Source organism: Pipistrellus kuhlii, unplaced genomic scaffold (genome assembly GCF_014108245.1).
Source record: "Pipistrellus kuhlii isolate mPipKuh1 unplaced genomic scaffold, mPipKuh1.p scaffold_m20_p_23, whole genome shotgun sequence".
Classification (NCBI taxonomy): domain Eukaryota; kingdom Metazoa; phylum Chordata; class Mammalia; order Chiroptera; family Vespertilionidae; genus Pipistrellus; species Pipistrellus kuhlii.
Genome location: NW_023425522.1, coordinates 12,445,520 through 12,469,731, shown reverse-complemented (window position 1 = coordinate 12,469,731; position 24,212 = coordinate 12,445,520). Strand labels below are relative to the sequence as shown.

Genomic DNA, 24,212 nt, shown 5'->3' with positions numbered 1-24,212 from the left:
GTGGGGAGGGAGGGGAGGTGGACAGGTGCCGGATCTGTGAGCACACCTGGGATGGGGGTGGGGGTGCGGCCCTAAGAACACAGGAAGAGGGCAGAGAGTGGCTGACTCACTCATGTTCTGTAGCCAAATTGCTCTGGGGTATTTCCCAAACTTGCTTCTCCCCTCACCCTGGACGCCTGTTTGTCTACCTCATCCTAAGCTAACACCTCAAAGCCAAGAAGAAATCAGTCTCCCCTAGTCCCCAGCAGAGTCAGCCTCAGGAAGGGGATCAGTGAATGGGTTGAGCTGGGTTCAGGTTCATATGGGAACCCAACAGAGTATTCTGAGAAACAAGTTAACTGGGCCCATGTGTCTGCATATAAGTATTTCTCTCTTGGGAGCTTGTTTGGAGGTTCTAGCAGGGGAGCGCAGCTACTCGTATACCCTTGACCGAAGACCGGTCCTCTCCTCTTGGGGGAAAGTCGTCCTCTTCGACCGAGCGCGCAGCTTCGGGAGGGACACACATGGATCAGTGAGGGAGGAGTGGGACACCCGCCTAGCCAGCCAGATCAGCCGAATCAACCCTGGCGATCAATGGGGTGACACATGTCGCAGCCAGATCGCCCTCACATCCAGTATTTCTCTCTTGGACCGCGACCAGCACGGCTAGAGAGCGGACACAAGTCCTGAGTAGGGGCGACAGGGGATTGAGAAAAAGAAAGAGACAGACACGAGACAGTAGGGAAAGCTGGGACCAGGTGGACAGCTGGCCCTCTGATGGAGAGACAGTGACCCCAAAGCTGGTGCAGCGCGTTCATTTTATACAGTATAATTATAGGAAGTTTTACTAGAGTTTAAGACAAAGGAATTATGTGAAATCATGGTAAAATCAAGCTGTAATACTTCATTCTTTTTTTTTAAATATATTTTATTGATTTTTTACAGAGAGGAAGGGAGAGAGCTAGAGAGCTAGAAACGTCGATGAGAGAGAAACACCGACCAGCTGCCTCTTGCACACCCCCTACTGGGGATGTGCCCACAACCAGCGTACATGCCCCTGACCGGAATCGAACCTGGGACCTTTCAGTCCGCAGACCGACGCTCTACCACTGAGCCAAACCGGTTTTGGCTGTTCTTATGGCTTTTTTGTAATTGTCACTCTTGGCTGAACCCAGATAATTGCATCCGTCCCTTGCTCCTGGCTGAACTTAGATAAAGAAACCCACCCCCTGGCACCTGAGCTAAGGGTCAGGCTGACAACATAGCTGCCTGTGGCACAGTATGTTTCCAGGACGTGGCTCTACCGATGCCACTGAACTCAGCTGGCAATAATCAAAGAAATGCTCAAGGATAGACTGGACCCCTTCTGCAGGCCATTGAAGCCCCACAAACAGAGGAGACTCCTGTGACTTCCGTCTGAAGAGGTGGTTCAAGTCCCCGTTTTCCAGTCCCGGGTTGTGGCTTGAATTCCTTTAGTTTCTAAAACTATCTCTGGATAACTTGGCTGCACACCTTCAGAGCCTGTGATGCTGGAGAGGAGGAAGCAGCAGCGTCTCCTGCTCAGGCCTGTGTCTCCCTCCAATGGCAGGAGGAGGTGAAAGAGCATAAGGAGGGCTTTGGTTTCCAGTCACATCACTTAGTCCCTCAGAACCTCCGTGTCTTCACCTGGAAGATAGGGGTCATCATGAGGCATAGTTCTTGAGCTCAGATGGCAGGGGCCCTTGTCCGTCTCTCCTTGTGGTCCTAAGTCTCTGACCTCATGACTAAGGCCACTGATTCGGGTCCTTCCAGAGTCGACGGTCGACCTTGCTGTTCCTCCCACTGTGAAGCTGGAAAATGGGAGCTCAACCAACGTCAGCATCACCCTTCAGTAAGTCCCCAGGCCCGGAACTGCCCTCGGCCTAGCTCGTCACCCCATGGTGGCTCAGTCCCTTCATATTTCAAGTGTGATGCTCATGCCTCGTCACTTTCAGAGAAGCCAGAGGAAGAGAGGCACTAGCCCTGGGCTGCAGACCGAGGTCCCAGAGTCTCTCTTCCCCCACTCACAGAACCCTTGCTTCCGGTGGGCGGAGCAGGAAGGGGGCTTCTCCCCAGTCATGAGCCTTTTGCCCAGCCGAAAAGAGTCCTTGAGTGACCAGCAGTTGATGCCAGACTTCAGAGTGGCCCTTTCCAAGGCTCTGAGTATTTGAGGAGAGCCCTGAGGTCCGGGGTAAGGAGCTGAGCTCTTGTTAGATCACTTCCAAAGCAGAAGTGTCTCCATCGGGTGGATCTCGTTTGTGTGACCCTCACACTTAGCCTTGACCGAGGGTCTTTCTTGCTGACCTCCGCATGAGGGTGCCGACCTAGTTCAGACTGTGCTGAGAGCCTCCTGGTGTATCCTTCCCTGCTTCACCCTGCACCTGCCTTCCAGTCACATGGATCCTGTAGAGTAGGGGTGTCGAACTCAATCAGAGAAGGGGCCAAAATCTAAAATCCAGCCTAAATCGCGGGCCGAATGGTTTACTGAACAGTCATAAACTGTCATTGTGATGGAAACGCAGCGGAGTGCAGTGATGACAGTGCGGTGCGGGCCACATTGCAAGGCCTGGCGGGACGGATTTGGCCCACGGGCCTTGTGTTTGACACATGTGCTGTAGAGGAAGGTCTGGAGCCCTGTCTTCTCTCTCTTTCCATCTCCCTTCCCTCACCCCTCCTGAGAAGTCTGTTCTCAAACCAAAGCTTTGGTACCAAGGCTCCCCAACAGACCTACATTCTGTCTATAGCCTGGCCACTTGCACCCAGACCTTGTGAATCTCCTCACCACAGCTCTCCCCTCTCCAGAACCCTGGAGTGGCTTTCCACAGTCTTCTACATTAACGCCAGGCCTCTCAGTGCAGACCTGAGCCCCCAGGGGCTGCTCAGACTGTCTCATGGCTTTCTGGGGACACAAAGCTCCCTGCTCAGACCTGAGTCTCGTGCCTTTCCCACCAGAGCAGGTGTCATGGTCCAGTCGGCCCCTGGACACCTTCTTTGGCATTCACAGCCAGTTTCAAACCTTCTCATGTTCTCAGTCAGCTCCAGTAGGGGACATCTCCTCTGATAAAGATAGAAAACTCCTGCCTAGCCAGTATGGCTCCGTGGTTGAGCGTTGACCTAGGAACCAGATAGTCACGGTTTGATGCCTGGTTTGTGGGCTCCATCCCTGGCAGAGGGTGTGCAGGAGGTGGCCTGTCAGTGATTCTCTCTCATCATTGATGTTTGTATCTCTCTCTCTCCCTCTCCCTTACTCTCTGAAATCAATAAAAATATATTTTTTTATATATTTTTTTTATTGATTTTTCACAGAGAGGAATGGAGAGAGACAGAGAGCTAGAAACATCGATGAGAGAGAAACATCGACCAGCTGCCTCCTGTACGCACCCCGCCGGGGATGTGCCCGCAATCAAGGTACATGCCCTTGACCGGAATCGAACCTGGGACCCTTCAGTCCACAGGCCGACAGTCTATCCACTGAGCCAAACTGGTTTCGGCAAAAAAAATACATATTTTAAAAAAGAAAACTCCTTAGGAGCAGGGAGCCCACCTTCTCCCCCCTCAGACTGAGCCCATAGCACTGCCTCACCCTAACTGCTTGAGCAAGGGCAGGCCCTGTGTGAAATCCAGAGGGGGCTGAGATCGCACAGTGTCGTACTCCTCAGTAGTAATCACACTCTTGTCCCCCATAGGCATCCGCTGAATGCAACCTTGGCGATCACTTTTGAAATCACATTTCAATCAAAAAACATCACTATCCTTGAGCTGCCGGATGAAGTAAGTAATGACCCATCACTGGTGGATAGAGCCCTGCTGGGTAACAAAACACATTCTAATTAAGTGCTTCTGGAAGTAGGCCACCATGTCTTTAGGTCGTGGGCTGCCCCTGTCCCATCCCTCTAGAAGTCTCTGGTTTTGGCTTTGTTGGTCTCCTTGAGGACGGGCGTCTTATGCCGTGTAGACGGAATTAGGAAGGTGATGGTAAGAAATGTGAGGCAGAAAATGGTTCTGCGAATGTAGAAGAAATTCTTAAGGTCGTTTTCTAAGACTTTGCTCCGCAAAGGAGACTTTTGTCCCTGCTGGAGACCTTTTAGAAATGCAGACTACCAGGCCCCGCTCCAGATCCACTGATTCAAAATCTGCACCTGAGCGTGACCCTGGGATGATTTGGATCCACGTTAAGGTTTGCAAAGCACTGTTCTGAGAGCCCATTGGTTGAGTGTTATTTCCAAAATCCAGTGCCAGAGTCTGCCTGGTATTACAGCAATAACTATTCATAGCCCTGTTAATATGCAACCTGCTTCTGCCTTATGAAGGATTTGAGCCAATTACTGATAAATTAGATTTTTTTAAAAATCAGTAGGGGAGACAGTATAAAGTAAACAAGGACCCTAGCCGGTTTAGCTCAATAGATGGAGTGTCGGCCTGCGAACTGAAGGGTCGGGTTCGATTCTGGTCAGTGGCACATGGCCGGGTTGTAGGCTCAATCTCCAGGAGGCAGCTAATCCATGATTCTCTCTCATCATGGATGTTTCTATCTCTCTCTCCTTTCTTCCTCTCTGAAATCAATAAATATATATATTTTAAAAAATAAAATAAAGTAAACGAGGGTTTTAACAAAAAAACAGCCAAGATGAACACAGGGATGAAACTGATGACCGTAAGGCATGCCATGCCACGAGGCCCTGTGTGATTGTAGAAATGGGCTGCAAACTGGCTCTGAGCCCCTTAGCAAGCAGACCGTGTGGAAGCATGGGCTTCCTGTGAGAAGGAAAACTCATCTCATCCCACGGTGAACACACACATCATTAGACACAACTCCTCCCACCCCTGGTGTCTCCTGCTGCAGGCTAAGAAAAGCCAGTGGTTCTGACAGCAGATCCTGGCATTCAGCTCTCTGAGGTCTGGCTTGATCCACAGATCACGTGGCTGGTGAGAGGAAGGGCGCCGTCCCACCTTCCCTCAGAGATGAGCCAGGGATAGGCCCAAGGGCAGAACCAAGTTCTGCTCAGAAAGTCTAACATAACACATAAGTGTATGGGGGGTCCCATTTGGCTGGTGGGTCATGTTTCTCCCTTTGGCTAGTAAGCTCCCAGAAGGCAGGGACCCTGTGTGATCTGTCCCTACATTTCCTAGTGCATAGTCTGCAGCTGGGCACTCAGGTCCCAACAAGTACATGGCACTGAATCAAATTCAGTTTTTCTATAGGTTGTGGTGCCTCCCGGAGTGACAGAGTCCTCTTTTCAAGTGACATCTCGAAATGTGGGACAAATTACTGTTTTTCTGCACAAAAATCATTCCAACCAAACCGGGTAAGCTGGGGTTTAAATGGTGGGTAGGAAGGCAGCGCTGGCACATGGGGGTTTCCCTTGGGAGCCCCGTTTCAGCTCATCCTGGTCCCCAAATCCTTTCCAGCCCGAGGATACACTTCTTGGTGATCCGCAGCAACGTCGTCAGTATCATAAACCAGGTGATTGGCTGGATCTACTTTGCAGCCTGGTCCGTCTCCTTCTACCCGCAGGTGATCTTGAACTGGAGGCGGAAAAGGTAACTTGCTGAGCTGTGTGTTCAGGTTCATTTGGTGCCCGTATGACGGGCATTCCCATGAGGCAGTAGGTAGCAGGGGTTCAGCCTTTCTCGCTCTGCTTATCTCCTTTCCTGCCCTTTCTAGAAAGTTGTTGAGGTGAGAGCTCTAAGAGCCTGTGATGGCACTTGTACTGCTGGGCAGTTGGTCTCTTGCCCGATTCAGCTCCTCCCTGTGAAAGCAACACCATGGGGCTTCTCAGAGAGTGGAGAATGGGCTGGGTGCAGGCGAAGTCCACCAAATATTCCCTTATCTCGGTTCGTCCAGCCCTGGAGGAATTAATGTCAAGTTGTGTTATAGTACCGGAGGTGGATCCTTCAGCCTTGGGGATTAAACCTTCCCACCTTGATTATAAAAACAAAGTGGAAGGCCCTGAATTCACTTCCTCCCAGACATATGGAATATGTGCTACATATAGAGCAGCTCCTGCTAAAGAATTGGGGCCTAGCCCTAGCCGGTTTGACTCAATGGATAAAGCATTGGCCTGCAGACTGAAGGGCCTGGGGTTCAATTCCGGTCAAGAGCACATGCATTGTTTCAAGCTCAATCCCCAGTAGGGGGTGTTCAGGAGGCAGTCCATCAATGATTCTCGCTCATCATTCATGTTTCTCCCTTCCTCTGCCTTCCTCTCTGAAATCAATAAAAATATGTTTTTAAAAAGAGAGAAAACTGAGGGCCTATTGAACAGCTTCTGCACAACCCGTAGAGGGACCACGTACAGAAGGGTAGGAGAGATGGAGACATGGCAAAGAAGGGCATCCATCTCCCCACACGGAGGCCTGCAGCAGGGAGGGATATTACGAGGGCCTGTGCAAGGACTCGCCCACCCTGGGCACAGCAAAACTCATTTTAAAGGCACCTAGACTATATGTGGAGCAAATCCATTTAAAGCACATTTCTATACACAAATAACAATGTTTCAGAAAGAGAAAGAAAATCCTATTTATAGTTAGTTGCATCTAAAAAAGTAAAATACCTAGGAATAAATTTAAGGAGGTGAAAGACCTGTATTCTGAAAACAGACATCACTGAAAGAAATTGACGAAGATACAAATAATAGAAAGATATACCATACTCACAGATTGGAAGAATTAATATTATTTAAATGTTCATACTTACCCAAAGGAATAGCAGATTCGATGCAATCCCCATCAAATTACCAAGGGCATTTTTTACAGAACTACAACAAAGAATCCTAAAATTGGTATAAAAACCACAAAGACCCCAAATAACCAAAGCAATCTTAAAAAAGAAGAGGCATCATATTCCCTGATATCAAACTATACTACAAAGCTATAGTAATCAAAACAGCACCATCTTGGCACAAAAACAGACACAGAGACCAATACAGTGTTTCCCAAAGTGTGGTATGTGTACCCCCAGGGGTACGGGAAGAGTTTGGTGGGGGTACGCATTGCACCGGAGTTTGGTGGGGATATGCACTCACCGTGCTTAGCTGCGCCTAATTCTACGTTCTCGAGTACGAGGGGTACTCAGAGTTACGAAAATTATAGAAGGGGTACACATATGTCAAAAGTTTGGGAAACACTGGTCGACTAGAATAAGCTCACACATATACAGTCAATCTATAACAAAGGGGTTAAGAATATGCAATGGGTTAAAGACAGCTCTTCAATAAATGATGTTGAGGAAACTGGACAGCTACCTGCAAAAGAATGAAACTGGGCTACTGTCTTACACCACTTTGATTAAAGACTTGAATGTAAGACCTGAAACCATAAAACTAGAAGAAAACATGGGCCGTAAGCTCTTTGATATCAGTCTCAACATTTTCTTGGATATGTCATCTCGGACAAGGGCAACAAAACAAAAATAAACAAATGGAATTCCATCAAACTAAAAAGCTTTTTGCATAGCAAAGGAAACCAACGAAATGAAAGGGCAACCTACTGAACAAGAAGATATTTGCAAGTCATATCTGATAAGAGGTTAATAGCCAAAATATACAAAGAATTTATACATGTATAAGTAAGTATCAAGAAAAGTAAGCTTGTCCTAAATGGATTGGCTCAGTAGATAGAGCGTCGGCCTGCAGACTGAAGGGTTCCAGGTTCGGTTCCAGTCAAGGGCATGTACCTTGCTTGTGGGCACATCCCGGGGGAAAGGGGGAGGGGGAGTGCAGGAGGCAGGTGATCAATGTTTCTCTCTCATTGATATTTCTAACTCTCTATCCCTCTTCCTTTCTCTCTGTAAAAATCAATCAAATATTTTTTTTTTAAAGTAAAGCTACTTTATTAAAAAGTGGGTAGAGGACTTGAACAGACCTTTTTTCACAAAAAGGCATACAGATGGCCAACAGGCACATGAAAAGATGCTCAGCATCACTAATTACCAGGGAAATGCAGTTCAAAACCCCGAGATAGTACCTCACGCCTGTGAGAATGGCTGTCATTCAAAAGACAAAAAGTAGTAAGTGTTGTAAAGGATATGGAGAAAAGGGAACCCTCATACACTGGTGGCAATTTAAAATGATGAAGCCACTGTGCAAAACAGTATGGAGGTTCCTCAAAACATTAAAAATAGGACTATCATGTGATCCAGCAATTCTACCTGGTATTTATCCAAAGATGACAGAAACACTAATTTATGAGAAGATATATGCACCCCTGGGTTCATTGCAGCAGCATTTGCAATATGGAAGCAACCCAAATGTCCATTTGATAGGCAAATGGATAAAGATGTGGTACATATATACAATGGAATATTTCTCAGCCGTAATAAAGAATGAAATCGTGCCATTTTCAACAACCTTATGGATGGACCTATAAGGTGTATGCTAAGTGAAATAGAAAAAAGAAATATTGGATTATTTTATTTATATGAAATCTGAAAATAAATAAAACAGAAACAGACTCATTGGTATAGGTAACAAACTGGTGGTTACCAGAGCGGGGTCGTGGGCAGAGATTGGGCAGTAGGTGCCGTAGGTGAATGGGATTGAGAGGTACAAACTTCCAGGCGTAAAATAAATAAGTCATGAGGATGTGACGCATAGCACAGGGAATATAGTCAGTAATATTGTAATGACTGTAGAGTGACCTGTTGTGGGGATCATTTTGTAATGTACATAAATATCAAATCACTATGGTGTATTTCTTAAACGAATAGGATATTGTGTGACAGTTCTACATCCCTGGGAGGAAAGGAAGACAAGCGGGCCTGCGATTGCATCTTCATGCAGCAAGGATACAATTTTCCCACAATCACCCTCACCATGTGGCCTCCTGCAGGGCTGCTGAGCAGAAAGCCAGGGAGGGGAGACGCCTCCTTTCTGCAGGAGGCCCAAGCTTCCCTCAGGGGCCAGGACTTGCGGCAGAAAAAAACTGGTTCCCAAGAGGGTGGCATGAAGGGGGATTGACTGTGGCATGAAGGGGGACCCAAGGCCCGTGCTCTGCTTGGAGGAGCCGGGCCGTCCTTCCATGTCCTGGGAGCTCTTTCCCCTCTCCTCCCCTCCCATGCCTTCACTGGCCGGCTCAGCTGCCCTGTCTCCATCTCCCCTCCCAGTGTTGTTGGTCTGAGCTTTGACTTCGTCACCCTGAACCTTATGGGCTTCGTGGCCTACAGCGTGTTCAATGTCGGCCTCTTCTGGATACCACACATCAAGGTATGGCCCTGCCGCCCGCCGCAGCCCAGCCCGAGCAGTTCGTGGCCTGGCTGGCCCTCACTCAGTTTCACCACCCACCCTCACCCCCAACAGGAGCAGTTTTTCCTCCAACACCCGAACGGAGTGAACCCCGTGGAGATTAACGATGTCTTCTTCAGCCTGCACGCCGTGGCCCTCACCCTGGTTGTCCTGCTGCAGTGCCTCCTATATGAGGTGAGAGGTGGGGTGGCACCTGCCCCCTGAAGCTGCCAGGCAGCACCCACCACCGCCACCTGCTACCCACACCTGCTGTTTTACCACAGAGCCCCTCAGAAAGGGCACGTGTTTGATCACTCAGCATCTGATTGATTGTTGGGCCAGATAATAGGCCAGGCCCTGTGCTGGGCACAGGAACCACACCGCGAGCCCAAGATCTTGGCCCCTCCCCCCAGGTCTGGAGTGGGGGACAGAGAGAGGCATGATGGCCCAGCAGGCAGAGAGCTGAGGGGAGAGCATGGCCCAGCCAGCGAGGAGGGGGAAGGAGGGCATCAAGGAATTGGTGTCTAGTGTGGTTCGGGGGAGAGGAAAGTTCCTGTGGCCATGGGGAAGAGGGACAGGGGGGGCACCCCAGCTGGGGCACCCACTGAAGGCCAAGGGGCAATGAGAGCAGCCGTGAGCCGATGGAGGTAGCTGGGGTTCAGTGTGAGGAAGAGGCTCACAGGCCCCGAGAGGTCCTGAGGGCCATGTGTCTGGTCGCTGACGTGGCGTTTTCTTTCGCTTCCCCGTGGGTGCACCACTTCCCTCACGGAGTTCCCTTCACACACGCAAGGCCAGCCACGTGGCGTGGGCCCCGCCTTCCAGGTGTTCTTGCTCTTTGCTGTGGAGCTTGGGTGAAGGAGCCTTCTTTGGGGAAGGGTAGGGTGGGGACAGGTTCCAGAGTGATCAGGCTCCCTCTGCATCACGGAACAGGCCTGGGCTAGGATGGTGCTGGGTCCCATCCCCAACATCCTTCGCTCCTGGGGGGCTCTGAGAGGCCCCCAGTTCTGCATTGTGGAAACAAGAAGCAGTTGGGCTCTGGAAAGTCCAAGAAACACTGAACTAGAGGTCCCGAGAGTGACAAGAGCATTGCTGATGGTGGCAGCACTGCCCCCACCCATACCCACCTCCCACCCCTGTGCCCCTCTCGTCCCCAGTGCGGCGACCAGCGGGTGTCCTGGCCCGCCATCGGCTTCCTGGCACTCTCGTGGCTCTTCGTGCTTGTCATCTTGATTCTGGCCGCAACCGGGGTAACCACGTGGCTGAAGTTTCTCTTCTTCTTCTCCTACATCAAGCTCGCGGTGACACTGGTCAAGTATTTTCCACAGGTACCTCTGGGGCCTTCCTCACTTTCCAGGTGGCCATTGCGGGGAGGAGGGCGAGGACCAGGCATGGGAAGCCGCAGCGGAAGCCATGGGCCCAGCAGGACGGGACCAGGTGGAAGCTGGCCACACTGCCGCCTGCTCTTCCCTGGCGCCAAAATCTCACGAAGACTTCAGCGGAGTCTCTGAGCTCACAGCTCTGAGGGTCAGGTGATGCAGGTGTCCATCCCGATTTCCTAGTGTAGGGGTGTCGAACTCAATCAGAGAAGGGGCCAAAATCTAAAATCCAGCCTAAATCGCGGGCCGAATGGTTTACTGAACAGTCATAAACTGTCATTGTGATGGAAACGCAGCGGAGTGCAGTGATGACAGCGCGGTGCGGGCCACATTGCAAGGCCTGGCGGGACGGATTTGGCCCGTGGGCCTTGTGTTTGACACATGTGTCCTAGTGGCTTCAGTTCTGCTCTGTTACCACAGCCCACAGCCCTGAAAGATCAGGTGCGAGGAGGGAACCCACTACTGTGACCTCCATTGCCATCCAGGCCTTCCTTGTGGGCCCTCAGCAGCCTCCCTCGAGCACTCGGGCCTATGCAGACCCAGGGACAAGCATGCCTGCCCATTGCTGGAGTGGCCCGGGAGGGCATCGCTTATGACCTAAGTGCCAGCTGCAGACTCCATTTATGAGTGTAGTCCTCGTTCTCACCTCGCTCTCTGTGGAGAAGCCCTTTTTCAGCTTCCCCAGCACAGGGAACTTCATGCCCTGGGCTCAGAAAAGAGAACGTTTTGGCCAGAGTCAAGGCCAGTCTCCTCAGGGGCCTGGAAGCAGAGCCAGACCTGAAGGATAAACAAGACTCGGTTCTGTGGACACGAGAGGAGGGGAATTCCAGGCTGGGGGCCGCTTACGCAGGGCGCAGGCAGAAAAGTGAAAATGCAGCAAGGACACCTGGCTGGCCGAGGAGGGTGGAGCTAAAGGAAGGTGGGGCCAGGAGCTTGGGAAGAAGGCTTTGGGGTGGGGGCAGGTCTTGAGGGAAGTGGGGCCCCGGTCCCTGAATGTGGGATAGCTTGGGGATGGGAAACCTATGAGGCAGGAGTCCCAATTTGGAGACTGTCCAAGACTGGAGAGGTGGCAGCAAATATGGAGAGGAGGGGAGAGGACAAAAAAGGGGACCTGGCTGATGGCTGGCTGGGAGAAGGCCCCTCCAGAGGCCTAGCCAGAGGAACCCAGAGGGTGCTGGCGCTGGAGGGAGGAGGCGTGGCACTGGCAGCAGGAGGAAGGGGTGTCCAGTAGGTCTACCCCGCTAGACCTGGGAAGCCTGAGACAGAGACCCCGGCGCCCAAACAGGGCTGAGGCGGGAGGTAAGCCGTCTGCAGCGGAAGAAAGTTAGGCTAGAACGCCCAGGGCACCGGGCGCCAGTGGTGGGGCTGGTGGTCCAGACCAGGTGTTTCTCCCAGCCCGGGTCGCAAGCACTGCACAAAGTCCAGGCTGAGTGCGAGTCCTCCTGGGAGATGAGGAGGAAAACCCGAGTGGCTGGAAAACCACGAGAGGGCTTGTCCTGGAGCAGGGCAGGAGGAAGAAGATGGAGAAGCAGTATGGCAGCCTCCTCCATCAGGGTTGTGTGATGCAGGGAGGGGAGGCAGAGGGCCCTGTTCACTGTGTGCGCGGACGAGACCCCAGGACCACCCAAGCTGTTCTCCGCCAACTCGTCAGAGCCCAGAGGTCACCGTGCTCTTTGGAGCCGAGGCCGGAGCACGGGAGTGGGAGGAATTAGAACCGCTCTTGTTTGGAGCGGCGGTCACGAGGCGCCTGAGGCAGCCACCCAGCCCCCTCACCGCCCTCCATGTCTCTGTCTGGCTGCCCAGGCCTACATGAACTTTGCCTACAAAAGCACCGAGGGCTGGAGCATTGGCAACGTGCTCCTGGACTTCACTGGGGGCTGCTTCAGCCTCCTGCAGATGTTCCTCCAGTCCTACAACAATGGTGAGTCTGTCAGCGGTGGGCCGGACTAGCCCCACCCCCCACGCTCGCCCCGCAGCTTGGGTATCCAAGCAGTGCCAGCCCTAGATCCCCCAGGGGCATCTGCAAGGGCAGGGATGGTGGTTTCCTGGACAGGTGAGGACCCCCCACCCTCCACAACCCCAGGAGCTGCCAACTTAAAACCAGATTCTGTCCCCTCTGGCTGTTAACAGACCATTGGACACTGATCTTTGGAGACCCAACCAAGTTTGGACTCGGCATCTTCTCCATCTTCTTCGACATCGTCTTCTTCATCCAGCACTTCTGCTTGTACAGAAAGAAGCCCGGGTATGAGCAGGTGAACTAGCACCCAGGGCCCCAGGGTCAGTGGCCCGGGCCCTGTGCCCAATCAGGAGGCCGGAGAGCGATCTGGAGTGCAGGGCTGGCTCGGTGTGCAACATCAGAGAAGCGTTCTCTTCCTCGGGGCCAAACGCCTTAAACAGGAACCAGCCTGCCTTCGTCCAGGACTTTCCAGGGCCCGGGAGAAGCCTCCCACTGAGACAGACCCTGACTCTGCTCCGAGATTAAAAAGCTGACTGCTCTCGGCCCCTCTCGGGTCTGGCTGGCCAGTCATCTGGCCCCCCTGCAACTTGATGCTGCCATTTCTATTTTCTTTAAGGCTTCAGGCAGCACCCACAGGTTCTGACAGCCATGCCATGCAGGACTGGACGTGGAGCTGGGAGCAGGCCTTGCCTCGAGCAATCAGTGTTTCTGGGAGCAGCTTGAAGGACTGACTGACCTTGCAGCTTTGGTGCCACTGCTGTTCCCAGAAACCAAGCAGCCAGGTGCTGTGGCCAGTGGACTGAGGGGTGCTGGTGGCAGAGGGGCTAGGACTTTGGGATTAGGCCTTGGGGTCCCCTCTCTGAGTCTGAACACTCCCCTTCCTGACACTTATTCTACAAAACCTGACCTCCATGACTGCAGGCACAGGTGGCCCAGGCCAGCGCCTAGTAAAGAAGCAGTATTTCTGGGTCTTGAGGTGCCCAACAGATTGGTTCTGAACTGGGCTCACTCCCAACACCCTGTGGCTCTCTATCACACTAACCCCCCTTTTGGGTTTTGTTGGAAGGTGTTTTGGAAGTGAGTGGCTGTCTGCCTGCCTATCTCCACTTTCCAGTCAAGGGCCCACGTGACACCCTTAGCTGCTCCTTACCCTGTGCCTGGATACAGGATACACACACTCACTCACTCGTGCCTTAGAGGCCTGTTGGACCAGCTCCGCTGGAGGGCAGGCCTGCCTTCTCTCACATCCCCCAGACCTGAGACTCGCCAATTTTGGGCCGTTCTGTAGCCTCAGAGAAGGACTGAGACCACCTCACGTAAGACCCACAGGCCAACTCTGATCCCAAAACCCCTTCCCTCCTAACTCAACCAGTGGACACCAGATGGCAGCCTCTGGAAACGTGCCTTGTACATGCCTGGAGATTATCTATCCACTCTCCCAACTTTTTACTACCAGTTCAATGAGGGGCCTGTATCCTGGATTAAAACCTGTTTCCTTCTGTGTGAGGAGCATTTGCCAGATGCAGGAGGCAGGTGTGTTGCCTTCAGAACCAAGTCCTGGGGGCTTGGGGAGATGGCCCCCAAGGTGACTGCGTGCCGACCTGGCTCTTCATCAGGGGACCCTGCTTGGGTAGTGCAAGATGCCTGCTTGTCAGGACCAGGTAGGTCCCACAGGTCCCGCGCCTGCATTCCCAAGGGCAGGCCACCACTGGGAGCAGAGGGATGTCTGATCTTTCCAGATTCTTCATCAGTCCAGGGGTAAAAATACCAGTTTAGGCTCTTGTCTCCCCAAAGCAGATTGCAGCCTGACCAAGTATGCATACCTGCTGGGCCACCCACCCGGTATGTTACCAGGTGCCACACTTTAAAAGTGGGAGATTCCAAGTGAGTGGCAGCAATCCCCAGAGCTGGTGGTGCAGCCCATGGTGAGCCAGCCAGAGGCCTGGAAGGTTCCAGTCACCCCACTTTGTCAGATGGCAGCCTCTGGAAACATTTGGGGTTGCATCCCTGGCTGTGATCACTGAGTGCTCTCAGGGGCCTTAGTGGGAGGGTATTTTTCCCATGAACCCCTTGGTCTCCACGAGGCTCCTCCTGGGCAGGGACTGAGACCAGATTCACAAGAGAAGGTGGGTGTAGCCAGGCCAAGCACATGTCCCGTGGGCCTAGGCGCAGTGAGGCTTTTTCCCAGAGCAGCCAGGGCCAGGTCAGCCAGCCTGAAAAAGCTGTCCCCGTAATCCACCCCCAAGGACCCCCGCCCTGCACCTCAGCAAAGACCCCCGTGAGTCCCAGCACTGTTTATTGGGCACAAGATGGGGGATGGGGGGAACCTAGGAGAGGGGGCTTCATACTGCCCCATTTCCACAGTAACAAAACCAAAATAAGGTTTTCAGATTTGCTAAGAGTCATTCCCAGATTGAATTAGTTAAATTCAAAGTAGAATTGGCATCTCCAAATAGTAAGATAAAAACCCTTTGTATCAAAGTGATTTTCAAAAAGTACAAAAGTTAAATGCACAGGCATAGAGATTTTCAATCCTGAAAATTGCCCTCAAAAGTCAGCCTCAAATCTTGCCTAAATCTTGTAAGCTGGTGAACCCTGGAAGGCTAGCATCCCTCGGAGGAGTGGGGGAGCGATGGGTGAACTGAGCCTGCTGACTTCCATCCGGGCTTCTGCCTCTGGAAGTGTCCAGTCCCCTCTGAGCAACGGGAACGCGTGGGACACAGGCACTTTGGAGCTGAGACAGAGGGCAGGGCTGGCCCACCAGGCATGGTTCTGCTTTGTGCCGCTCAGGGAGTGGGGACCCTGCTCACCTGGGCATGGCTGAGACCAGGCAGCAAGGTCTGGGGGCTGAGCTTGTGGTCACTACAGACTGACTACAACTCAGCTCCAGGCCATTGTTTCCAGTCCTCGGTGTCCAAGGGAGGGCTAGTCCCAGAGCCTCAGGCCACGGGTGAGAGGGGAAGGCAGGCCAGGCAGGCCTCTGGGACCAGCTCTTGCCCGTCTGAGTGGGGGCCCAGCACTCGGCAGAAGCCAGGACGGGGGGGCAGATGTGGAAGTAGTGTCACTGTACAAAGAGGCGCAGGCTCGACTCGGGACCTCGGCGGGATGCTAGGACAGCATGGACTGGTGCACGGCCTTCTGCAGCGACTGCCGCGTCACCAGCAGGCGCACCACCTCCTCCGAGCGCTTGGTGAGCCGCTTCCGGGCCTGATCGTGTGTGACCATGGTCATGTCCCAGCCGTTCACCTGACCCAGAGAGAAAATACAGCCACCTGAGCTCCCCAGCCCCTGGGATCTGGAAGTAGGATGGGCTTTGGGGAGCTGGGCTACCCAAACAGGCCCCAAGCGGATGGCCCCTGGACAGGGGGTGCCAAGCACCAGTTACCACACAGAGAAGAGAGCCAGCTTCCTCTGGGGGCAAGGCCAGCGTGGGCTCCAAAACGGCTGGGGTGAGTCCCAGGAGGCAGGGGCCGCCTCAGCCCCACTCCCCAATGCTTCAGCCTCTCCAACCCAAGCCTGTCTCCCTCCTTTGGGACTTCCGTTACCTGCATGATCTTGTCTCCAATCTGTAGCCCAGCAATTTCAGCGGGGCCTCCTTCCGATACCCGTGTGACATAGATGCCCTGGAAACAGACAGCCCACGTCAAGCCCTGGGTTCACCGGGCTGGCCCCTTATCCACAGAGCAAAGTCCAGTAAAGCACACGCCCAGCTGCCCGTCTGTCTATCCCTGCACTGAGCCACCCTCCAGCCTCCACCCTCAGGCGCAGGACAGCCAAGGAGACAGCTGGCTGCCCCAGGGATGCTCCAGCCCCTGCTGCTCCTGGGCTCTGTCTACACAGCCCTTCCTAGGGCTGGGCAGCCCACACTCCTCACCCTCCCACCCACCCCCATTTATTCCCACCAGATCGTTTCTTAGATCTTAGAGGGGACTGCTGGCGAGAGATTAGGTCTGCTCCTTCCGCAAAGGCCCAGGAAGCAGAGACCACCATCTCTGCTGCACGGAGAGGCCCCAGGACTCTGGTCCTCACCTTATCCGTCTTATCTTCTGAGAAAGGATTCTGGGAGGGATCCTGGTCAATTCCACCTCCAATGCTGAAGCCCAGGATTAAATTCTCGCCTTGACGCAGCTTATGAATTTCAACTCTTTGCTGGCAAAGAAGAGAGTGAGTTGGGGGTGAGTAGAGCATAAATCTGGTCTGTATCTCCTGTAGCCGCCCCAGGTTGCTGGAACAGCTCGGCCATGCCAAGAGGGTGGAGACCAGGGCGGAAATCTGCAGAAATCCAGCTGGTCACCAACCTGGGAGCCACATCAATTCACCTGCACAACATTCTGTCCCAACCTCTCTCCACTTCCTCTGTCTCAGGCATCAGCCTCAGTCAACAGGTGCTCTAAGCCCCCGTTGCTATGGTCACTATGGATGGGGGGCTATATCCCAGGGAGGGATCACTCAGGGCAGAAGGGGTCAGGCCCTAGAAAGACTGCAGGCAGACTGCCGAGCCAGCCCAGGTAAGGGCAAGACAGAAGATGCTCAGGAAAAGCGGAGATCACACAGAAAGGAGAGGAGGGGCTGTCCTGGCTGAGGGAATAGGAACAGAGCCTTGAGGATGCCATACCTAAAGGTCCACGAAACCAGGGTGTATAGCACAGAACCGGAACTGGGAGGTGAGATGAGGCTAAGAGGCTGGGGCCAGACAGGAAGGCCCTGGAGACTGGGCCCCAGCGAGGGGTCTTTTCCCTAAGCCCCAGGCCCTGCTCTTGTGCAGTGGAGGAGGTGGAGGAGAGGCCTAGGGTTCTCCTTCCATATCTGGGGCTGTGATCCCCAACTGTGCCGGGCTCTTTTCAAAGCCCTCAGCTGACATGCTCCAGTCACCAAATACTGGGCATCAGATCAGATCACCCCCCTCCAAAAGGTGACTTGATCTGGACCTAAATGACATCAGCAGACCTGAGGGCTGTTCATAGCACAGAGGAGTCAAGGGGCGCACCTGGCCACCTGGCCTGGCTGAATACAGCCACCTCATGTTGAGTTTTGAGTGCCAGGAGCCATTCAGGCAAATATCCAGAAGGCAGATGGGCCTAGGGAGCCAGAGTTCCAAGGGGCCAAAATGGTTTCAATATTCTCAAGATGTTAACTACACCCAGCCAGTGGCTCAGGGGCTGAGCATCGACCTATGAACCAGGAGGTCAGGGTCCGATTCCTGGTCAGGGCACATGCCTGGGTTGTGGGCTCGATCCCCAGTGTGGGGCATGCGGGAGGCAGCCGATCAAGAATTCTCTCATCATTGATGTTCCTATCTAGCTCTCCCTCTTCCTTTCTCTCTGAAATCAATAAAAACATACTTTTTAAAAAAGATAACTACATGGAAGATGACAAGGGCCAGGGGGGAAGCCTCTCCCACCCATCCCTAGTCAAATACACGGGAGAGGCCAAACTCCACCCACCATATTCAGACATGTGTTAGAAGAATTGGGAGGTCATGGTCCTACAGCTTCGAGGAAGGCCCAGGGACCAGCCATGACATGTTAGAGGGGGAACAAGAAGCATAATCCCTGAGGCCCACCAGGCCTAGATCCTCATGCCCTAGACTAGGGGTGTCGAACTCAATCAGAGAAGGGGCCAAAATCTAAAATCCAGCCTAAATTGCGGGCCGAATGGTTTACTGAACAGTCATAAACTGTCATTGTGATGGAAACGCAGCGGAGTGCAGTGATGACAGCGCGGTGCGGGCCACATTGCAAGGCCTGGCGGGACAGATTTGGCCCGCGGGCCTTGTGTTTGACACATGTGCCCTAGACCCTCCAGGCCTGACCCACCTTCAAAGTCAAAAAAAGAAAAGAAAAAGCGCAGGGCCTTGGGCTGGGAGACAGGCCCTGTCACTGACTTGGGTGAAATCAGGGCGGTTACTGCTCCCTCTCTGGCTCCCTGCCTGCACCCCCCCCCTCCTTTTTTTTTTTTTTTCCAGGTAAGGAGCAAGCCTGGCCCCCCCTCCTCTCTGGGCAGGGAGGGATCTGGAAGTCAGGCTGGTGTAGCAGGCTGAAGGTTAGCACAGCTCAGCAAGCCCAGCAATGTTTCCTCCTAGCCCAGGCCTGGGCTGCTGCTCTGTGTTCACCTTATCAGTGACTTCACACCACACCACCTGACTCCCAGCACACCCATCTGAGATCATGACCCCAGAGCTGGGACTTCCACCTGACCCAATGCCTGCCCAGCAGGCACTTCTTCTCGGGGATCTGGATCCTTCCTGAGGGCTTCTTTATGTGGCTGCCCATGGCCAGACCTCACGGGGACTCCCTTTCCCACCTCCAGGCCTCCAGGTCCCATCCAGCTGTGGCACCTCTAGGTCTAATGTCCCAGCCTCCCTCCCTTCCTTTGCTCTAATTGCACCCGACACCCAAGACAAGCCAGGGGGAGGGGAGTAATGGGGGTCCTGGTGCCTGAGCTGACCCCAAAGGGTCTCTCAGGCCCCAAGTGCCAGGCCGGAGGACCTGGACTTTGCCCCCAGGGCTGGGGATCCAGAGAAAGTTCCGAGCGGGACCACGCCAGTTGTAGGAGCCTTCACTCCGGACTGGGCGGTGGTGAGTCCGAGGAAGCAAAATCGGACGTAAGGAGGGGTCAGGGGCGGCGGCGCCCACTGGAGTGGAGGAAGCACTTCCTCATTCCAGAGGCTGCGACTCACGGATGTCCAGACCGGCGCCCGCCCCCCCCGCAGCTACCCAGCCGAGATCACAGGTCCGGGAAGGCCCTGGGTGCTTTACTAGATCCCCACAACCCGGCCTTTCTCCTCAGTCCTCCGCCCCGGCCGGCTGAAACGAGGTCCAACGCAGCGGCGGGCAGGGACTGGCCAGGTCCAGGATCTGAGGCTCCTGGGTCCCAGCCTTTCCGGTTATGGCTGGGAGCCCTGGGTTCGACGCTTTGCCAACCTGTGTGGGGTATCAGTTTACCGCTCTGCAAAGTGGGAGCAAGCCAAGAGGAAGAGGAGCCGCCGCGAGAACACTCACCACCACGGCCGTGACGGGCTGGCCCGGGATGTAGGACATCTTGACCCCAATCTGGGAGCCAGGAACCGCTCAGCGAAGCCCGCAGCGAAAACCCCGGCGACCGCGCCCTCTCCGGTTAACAAAGGCCGCCGGGCTCGGCCTGCCCCCTCATGAATAGTTAACAAGTCTCCAGCCAATCACCCGCCGGGTCGCTGCTGCGCTTTCGGAAGTCCCGGTGGGTGAGTAGTAAAGCGGGGAGGAGGTGGAGCGTGCTCGGGCGCCCCGCTGCGCATGCGCCAGAGGGCGGGAGCGCGGTCCTGACGCATGCGCAGTCCGGGCCCTCCCAGCAGGCTCCAGGGCAAGATGGCGCCGCAGGGGACCGTACCGCCGACTGTCTGAGGACACGCCGAGGGACTGCCACCGTGTTCCAGGTAAGCGGGCGAGCCCGGGCGGGGAATGCGGACGTGCTGCGGCTCCCCGAACCCCGGCTGGAAAGGTGAAGCCCCCGGGGGGGGGGGGGAGGGGAGAGGAGCGGCGTGAACCCAACTCGCCGGGCGCCACTGGCACCTTGGTTTTCTCCGCAGCTCCGCGGGAAAGCAGAGGCCGAGTCCCCAGCGGGTGCGATGGCCGCGGTGGTGGCCAAGCGGGAAGGGCCGCCGTTCATTAGCGAGGCGGCCGTGCGAGGCAACGCCGCGGTCCTGGATTACTGCCGGACCTCGGTGTCGGCGCTGTCGGGGGCCACGGCCGGCATCCTCGGCCTCACCGGCCTCTACGGCTTCATCTTCTACCTGCTGGCCTCCATCCTGCTCTCCCTGCTCCTGATCCTCAAGGCGGGCAGGAGGTGGAACAAATACTTTAAGTCACGGAGACCTCTCTTTACCGGAGGCCTCATCGGAGGCCTCTTCACCTACGTCCTGTTCTGGACGTTCCTCTACGGCATGGTGCACGTCTACTGAAACGCGGCGGGGTCACTTTTTTTAGAAAACCAGACGGGGAAGACCGTTGCCAGGCAGGAACAACGTGTAGACTTAACTTAGTTTTTAAATTGCTGGATTCACTGCTTGTTCTGTAACGTTATAACTTATGCCAGAAGACGGAGAGCCTGTAATATTCTTCAGATTAAATGAAGCGTGAGACACTTGACGGAGTTTTTCCTGCTTTAACGCGTCCTCCCCGACCTCGTCCTCCCGACTCCGCGCCGCCCCCCTTCCACCCCCCGTCTGTGGTAGGTGCAAAATCGCCAAGTTTTGATGACTCCTGGAGAGCTGGGAGTGAGGCTTGGCCTTCGGTAATTTCCTTGTGTTGACACTGGGGCCTATCAACGGAGAGAACTTGTTAGCACCTGTGGAACTAGGAACAGTTGATGTTTATTGTGTGCCCTATATACTGGGCACTATGCCGCGTGTGTTTCACACCCATTATCTCATTTGATTCTAGCAATATCCTTATGGAATAGATGTGATCATTGTCCCCATTGATGAACCTAAGGCTCCAGAGGAGGCACAGCTCGGAAAGGTCAGAGCCTGGATTCACATGTAGGTCTCTTCTTCCTCCTTCCCACCGCCCCCCCCAATATATTTTTCTTGACTTCAGAGAGAGGGAGAGAGAGAGAAATATCAGTGATGAGAGAGAATCATTGATTGGCTGCTTTCTACATGCTTCCTACTGGGGTTCCAGCCACATCTGGGCATGTGACCTCCTGGTTCGTAGGTGCACTCTCAACCCCTGAGCCACGCCAGCTGGGCCACGTGTAGGTCTCTTAATTGCTCTTGCTGTGTTGGCTGAGTGGACCTTTGCAGAGCTCCTCTTTCCCTTCCACTAACCACTGCTTTCAGGTGTGAGTGGTGTCCTATCAGTTCCATTTCACCTAGTTACAGCTGGCTGTCATTTCCATTTCAAAAACTCAAGCTGTCTTCTAAAATAATCCATGGGCTTGCCTAGGTGGTCAGTGCCTCTGTCTATATGCTAATCTGTGATTGCTTATCAGGAGGGTTATCTTATAATAAAATTCATATCTTAATTGAGGAATAAATGTTGCGTTAAAGTTATAGTAGTGAACACGTTGCTCATGGAATTTATAGTCTTACCTGGGAAGACCAGCATTACCTAATTTCACAGATGTTTAAATTGTGGTAAGTGCTATGAAGAGTACATAGGAACTCCAAACTGAACCCAGGTTGGGAGGTGAGGGGTCCAGAAAGTCTTCTTTGAGGAAATAAACATTAGAGAACCGAAGGCTGAAAAACAACCAAGTCAAGTGTGGAGAAGGGGTACTTGGAAGAAAGCCAAGTACTCAAATTGGGCAGGAAGGAGTTTGGCCTGTATCTGAGGGGAGAGAGAAGCTACGAGATAGATCTGGACCAGAATCAATTTTAGATTCCCCTGACAGAAGGAAAATAGATTGAATCCAAGTCCCCTTTTGCAGACAGTATTGCGCCATGGCCAATAATGGAAATGGGTCTGGGACCCAGACTGCCTGAATCCCATTTCGGGTCCTGGGCTACATGCTTGCACAGGAAGCCAAGAAGCTGAGGCCACAGCTTCGCCTCCCTCTCCCCCAGTGCTTCCTCTGAACCCACTCTGTCCACCACTGAAGATACTCGCTTTAATGGTTTGCATCCCCAATCCTCTCAGGGCCTTTTTGAGTGGGAAGGGGGAGTTCATTCCTGAAGCAGTGGGTCCTTGGAGGAGTAGGGAGAAGAAGGTAAATGAGCTGATTTACCTAACCATTCCTCTGTCATTAGGCAGTAAAGTTGTTTGAAATGTTCATTATTATAAAAGTACTGCAATGAATGTCTACATATCTATATTGTTTTGAGAATTTAATAGGCTGGAACAGAAGATTAAAACTTAATTTCAAATGCTTTCCAGAGTATTACCAGATTACTCATTGAATGAAAAGTGCCAGTTTTATCAGTGCCTTCTTAGTTTTATTTAATCTTTATTGTTCAGATTATTACAGTTTTCCTTTTTCTCCCCCATAGCTCCCATCCGTCCGGTTCCCACCCCACCCTATGCCCTTACCTCCCCCCCATTGTCTTCAACCGTAGGTGTACGATTTATTCCAGTCTCTTCCTGCACCCCAAACACCCCTTTCTCCCTGATAATTATCAACCCACTCTCTTTCCTTGCCCCTCATTATATTGTATTCACCAGTTTATTCTGTTCTTCAGATTTTTAATTCACTTGATTTTTAGATTCACTTGTTATAGATATGTATTTGTTGTTCATAATTTTTATCTTTACTTTTTTCTTCTTCCTCTTCTTAAAGAATATACCTTTCAACATGTCATATAATACTGGTTTGGTGGTGATGAACTCCTTTAGCTTTTTCTTATCTGTGAAGCTCTTTATCTGATCTTCCATTGCTGGGTAATCTTGGTTATAGGTTCTTGCTATTCATCACTTGGAATATTTCTTGCCACTCTCGTCTGGCCTGCATAGTTTCTGTTGAGAAACCAGCTGACAATCGTATGGGTGCTCCCTTGTAGGTAATTAACTGTTTTTCTCTTGATGCTTTTAATATTCTCTGTCTTCTGGCATTTTCATTATGATGTGTCTTGGTGTGGTCCTCTTTGGATTCCTTTTGTTTGGGATTCTGTGCACTTCCTGGACTTGTAAGTCTATTATTTTCACCAAGTGGGGGAAGTTTTCTGTCACTATTTCTTCAAATAGGTTTTCAGTATCTTGCTCGCTCTCTTCTTCTGGCACCCCCCCCATAATTTTGATGTTGTTCTTACATTATCTTCAACTTTTTGGATTCTTTTTTTTTTCTTTTTTCTTTTTTTCTTTTCTAGTTGAGTGTTTTTTGCTTCTTTGTTCTCCTCCATTTCTTTCATTTGTGGTCCGTTTCTTTGACTCCGCATTTTCACTGCTTCCCTGAGTTGGTAGGGTAGCTTTGTGTGCTAGGTGTCCTATATGGTCCAGTGGGTCAGACTCCCAGTTACCTGAGGGTGGACACTCTTGGTGCTCCCCTTTGTGGACAGCCTTGTTGTAATTCTTTTTTTTTTTTTTTTTTTTTTTTGTAATTAAGTCTTGATTGTTGTTGGTATCACTGGGAGGAATAGACCTCTAGGCCAATTGAATGTGAGTATCAGCTGTGTCTACATCAGGATATCTTCTGAATTGGAGATAGCCTTATAGGACCAGACTTGCAAAAATTGCAAAAGCCTCAGTGCTCAGTTTGGATGGGGCGGAGTTTCAAGGCTGAGCAGACAGTGTCAGCTTCCCATCTGCCCTGCCCTTGCATACTTGCCTCCAAACCTCTGCCTTGCGTGGCTCCCCTGAGTTTCTGCCTGACAGTCCAGGTTTCCCCTGAAAGAGAGTGAGTCCCCTAGGGGCTCGCCTGGAACTGGGATTCAGTGCAGTCAGGAGCTTCCAACTCCTTCCACTATGGAAAGCCTGTGGCAACCTTCGCAGTCAGACCTCTCTGCATGCTCTCTCGCGCACACACACCTGCTGCGGCTCCCCCGAGTCTCCAAGTGTCTTTCTCTACAGTCCAGACTCCACGCATATGAGCCTGGGTTTGCGGGGTTTTGGCCAGGGTTGGGGTTCAGTGCAGTCGGAACTGGGGTTCAGTGCAGTTGGGGGCTTCCTTTCCCCTCCCGCCAGCCAGGCACTCAGCTGCCCTTCCCCTCTGTGTGTACATCTCTGTACCTCAGCACTTTGTGGCTCCTTC

At 52.8% G+C, this 24,212-nt stretch overlaps 3 protein-coding genes across 5 annotated transcripts; 2 read left to right on the top strand and 1 right to left on the bottom strand.

Moving 5' to 3' along the window:
- Window positions 1-1,267: 1,267 nt before the first annotated feature.
- Window positions 1,268-15,041, top strand: CTNS (cystinosin, lysosomal cystine transporter). 3 transcript variants are annotated; one of them, XM_036451815.2, is made up of 11 exons: window positions 1,274-1,573; window positions 1,771-1,849; window positions 3,684-3,768; window positions 5,200-5,303; window positions 5,407-5,538; window positions 9,101-9,200; window positions 9,294-9,413; window positions 10,373-10,543; window positions 12,398-12,515; window positions 12,725-12,839; window positions 13,171-15,041. In XM_036451815.2, exons 1-11 carry the CDS (start codon window positions 1,561-1,563, stop codon window positions 13,283-13,285), a joined length of 1,152 nt encoding a protein of 383 aa, XP_036307708.1. In that variant the 5' UTR covers window positions 1,274-1,560; the 3' UTR covers window positions 13,286-15,041. The 3 variants fall into 3 exon arrangements, with proteins under 3 accessions (XP_036307711.1, XP_036307708.1, XP_036307709.1); XM_036451818.2 differs by lacking the exon at window positions 12,725-12,839 and having other exon boundaries at window positions 1,268-1,573; XM_036451816.2 differs by lacking the exon at window positions 3,684-3,768.
- Window positions 15,011-19,740, bottom strand: TAX1BP3 (Tax1 binding protein 3). Its single transcript, XM_036451819.2, has 4 exons — window positions 19,556-19,740; window positions 16,584-16,703; window positions 16,100-16,177; window positions 15,011-15,800 (listed from the first exon to the last, which is right to left on the bottom strand). The coding sequence occupies exons 1-4, from the start codon at window positions 19,592-19,594 to the stop codon at window positions 15,663-15,665; spliced, it is 375 nt and encodes a 124-aa protein (XP_036307712.1). The 5' UTR covers window positions 19,595-19,740; the 3' UTR covers window positions 15,011-15,662.
- A 70-nt stretch (window positions 19,741-19,810) lies between these two features.
- Window positions 19,811-20,677, top strand: EMC6 (ER membrane protein complex subunit 6). Its single transcript, XM_036451822.1, has 2 exons — window positions 19,811-19,965; window positions 20,119-20,677. The coding sequence occupies exon 2, from the start codon at window positions 20,158-20,160 to the stop codon at window positions 20,488-20,490; it is 333 nt and encodes a 110-aa protein (XP_036307715.1). The 5' UTR covers window positions 19,811-19,965; window positions 20,119-20,157; the 3' UTR covers window positions 20,491-20,677.
- The last annotated feature ends 3,535 nt before the right edge of the window (window positions 20,678-24,212 follow it).

Bases quoted from the DNA above. Each gene is read 5' to 3' on its own strand.
- CTNS (XM_036451815.2), top strand. The intron at 5,304-5,406 runs GTAAGCTGGGGT...AATCCTTTCCAG, and splicing joins AATCATTCCAACCAAACCGG to CCCGAGGATACACTTCTTGG. The intron at 10,544-12,397 runs GTACCTCTGGGG...CTGGCTGCCCAG, and splicing joins TGGTCAAGTATTTTCCACAG to GCCTACATGAACTTTGCCTA.
- TAX1BP3 (XM_036451819.2), bottom strand. From the start codon at position 19,594: ATGTCCTACATCCCGGGCCAGCCCGTCACGGCCGTGGTG. The intron at 16,178-16,583 runs GTGAGGACCAGA...GTCTGTTTCCAG, and splicing joins CAGAAGATAAGACGGATAAG to GGCATCTATGTCACACGGGT. The intron at 15,801-16,099 runs GTAACGGAAGTC...TCTCTGGGTCAG, and splicing joins TTGGAGACAAGATCATGCAG to GTGAACGGCTGGGACATGAC.
- EMC6 (XM_036451822.1), top strand. From the start codon at position 20,158: ATGGCCGCGGTGGTGGCCAAGCGGGAAGGGCCGCCGTTCATTAGCGAG.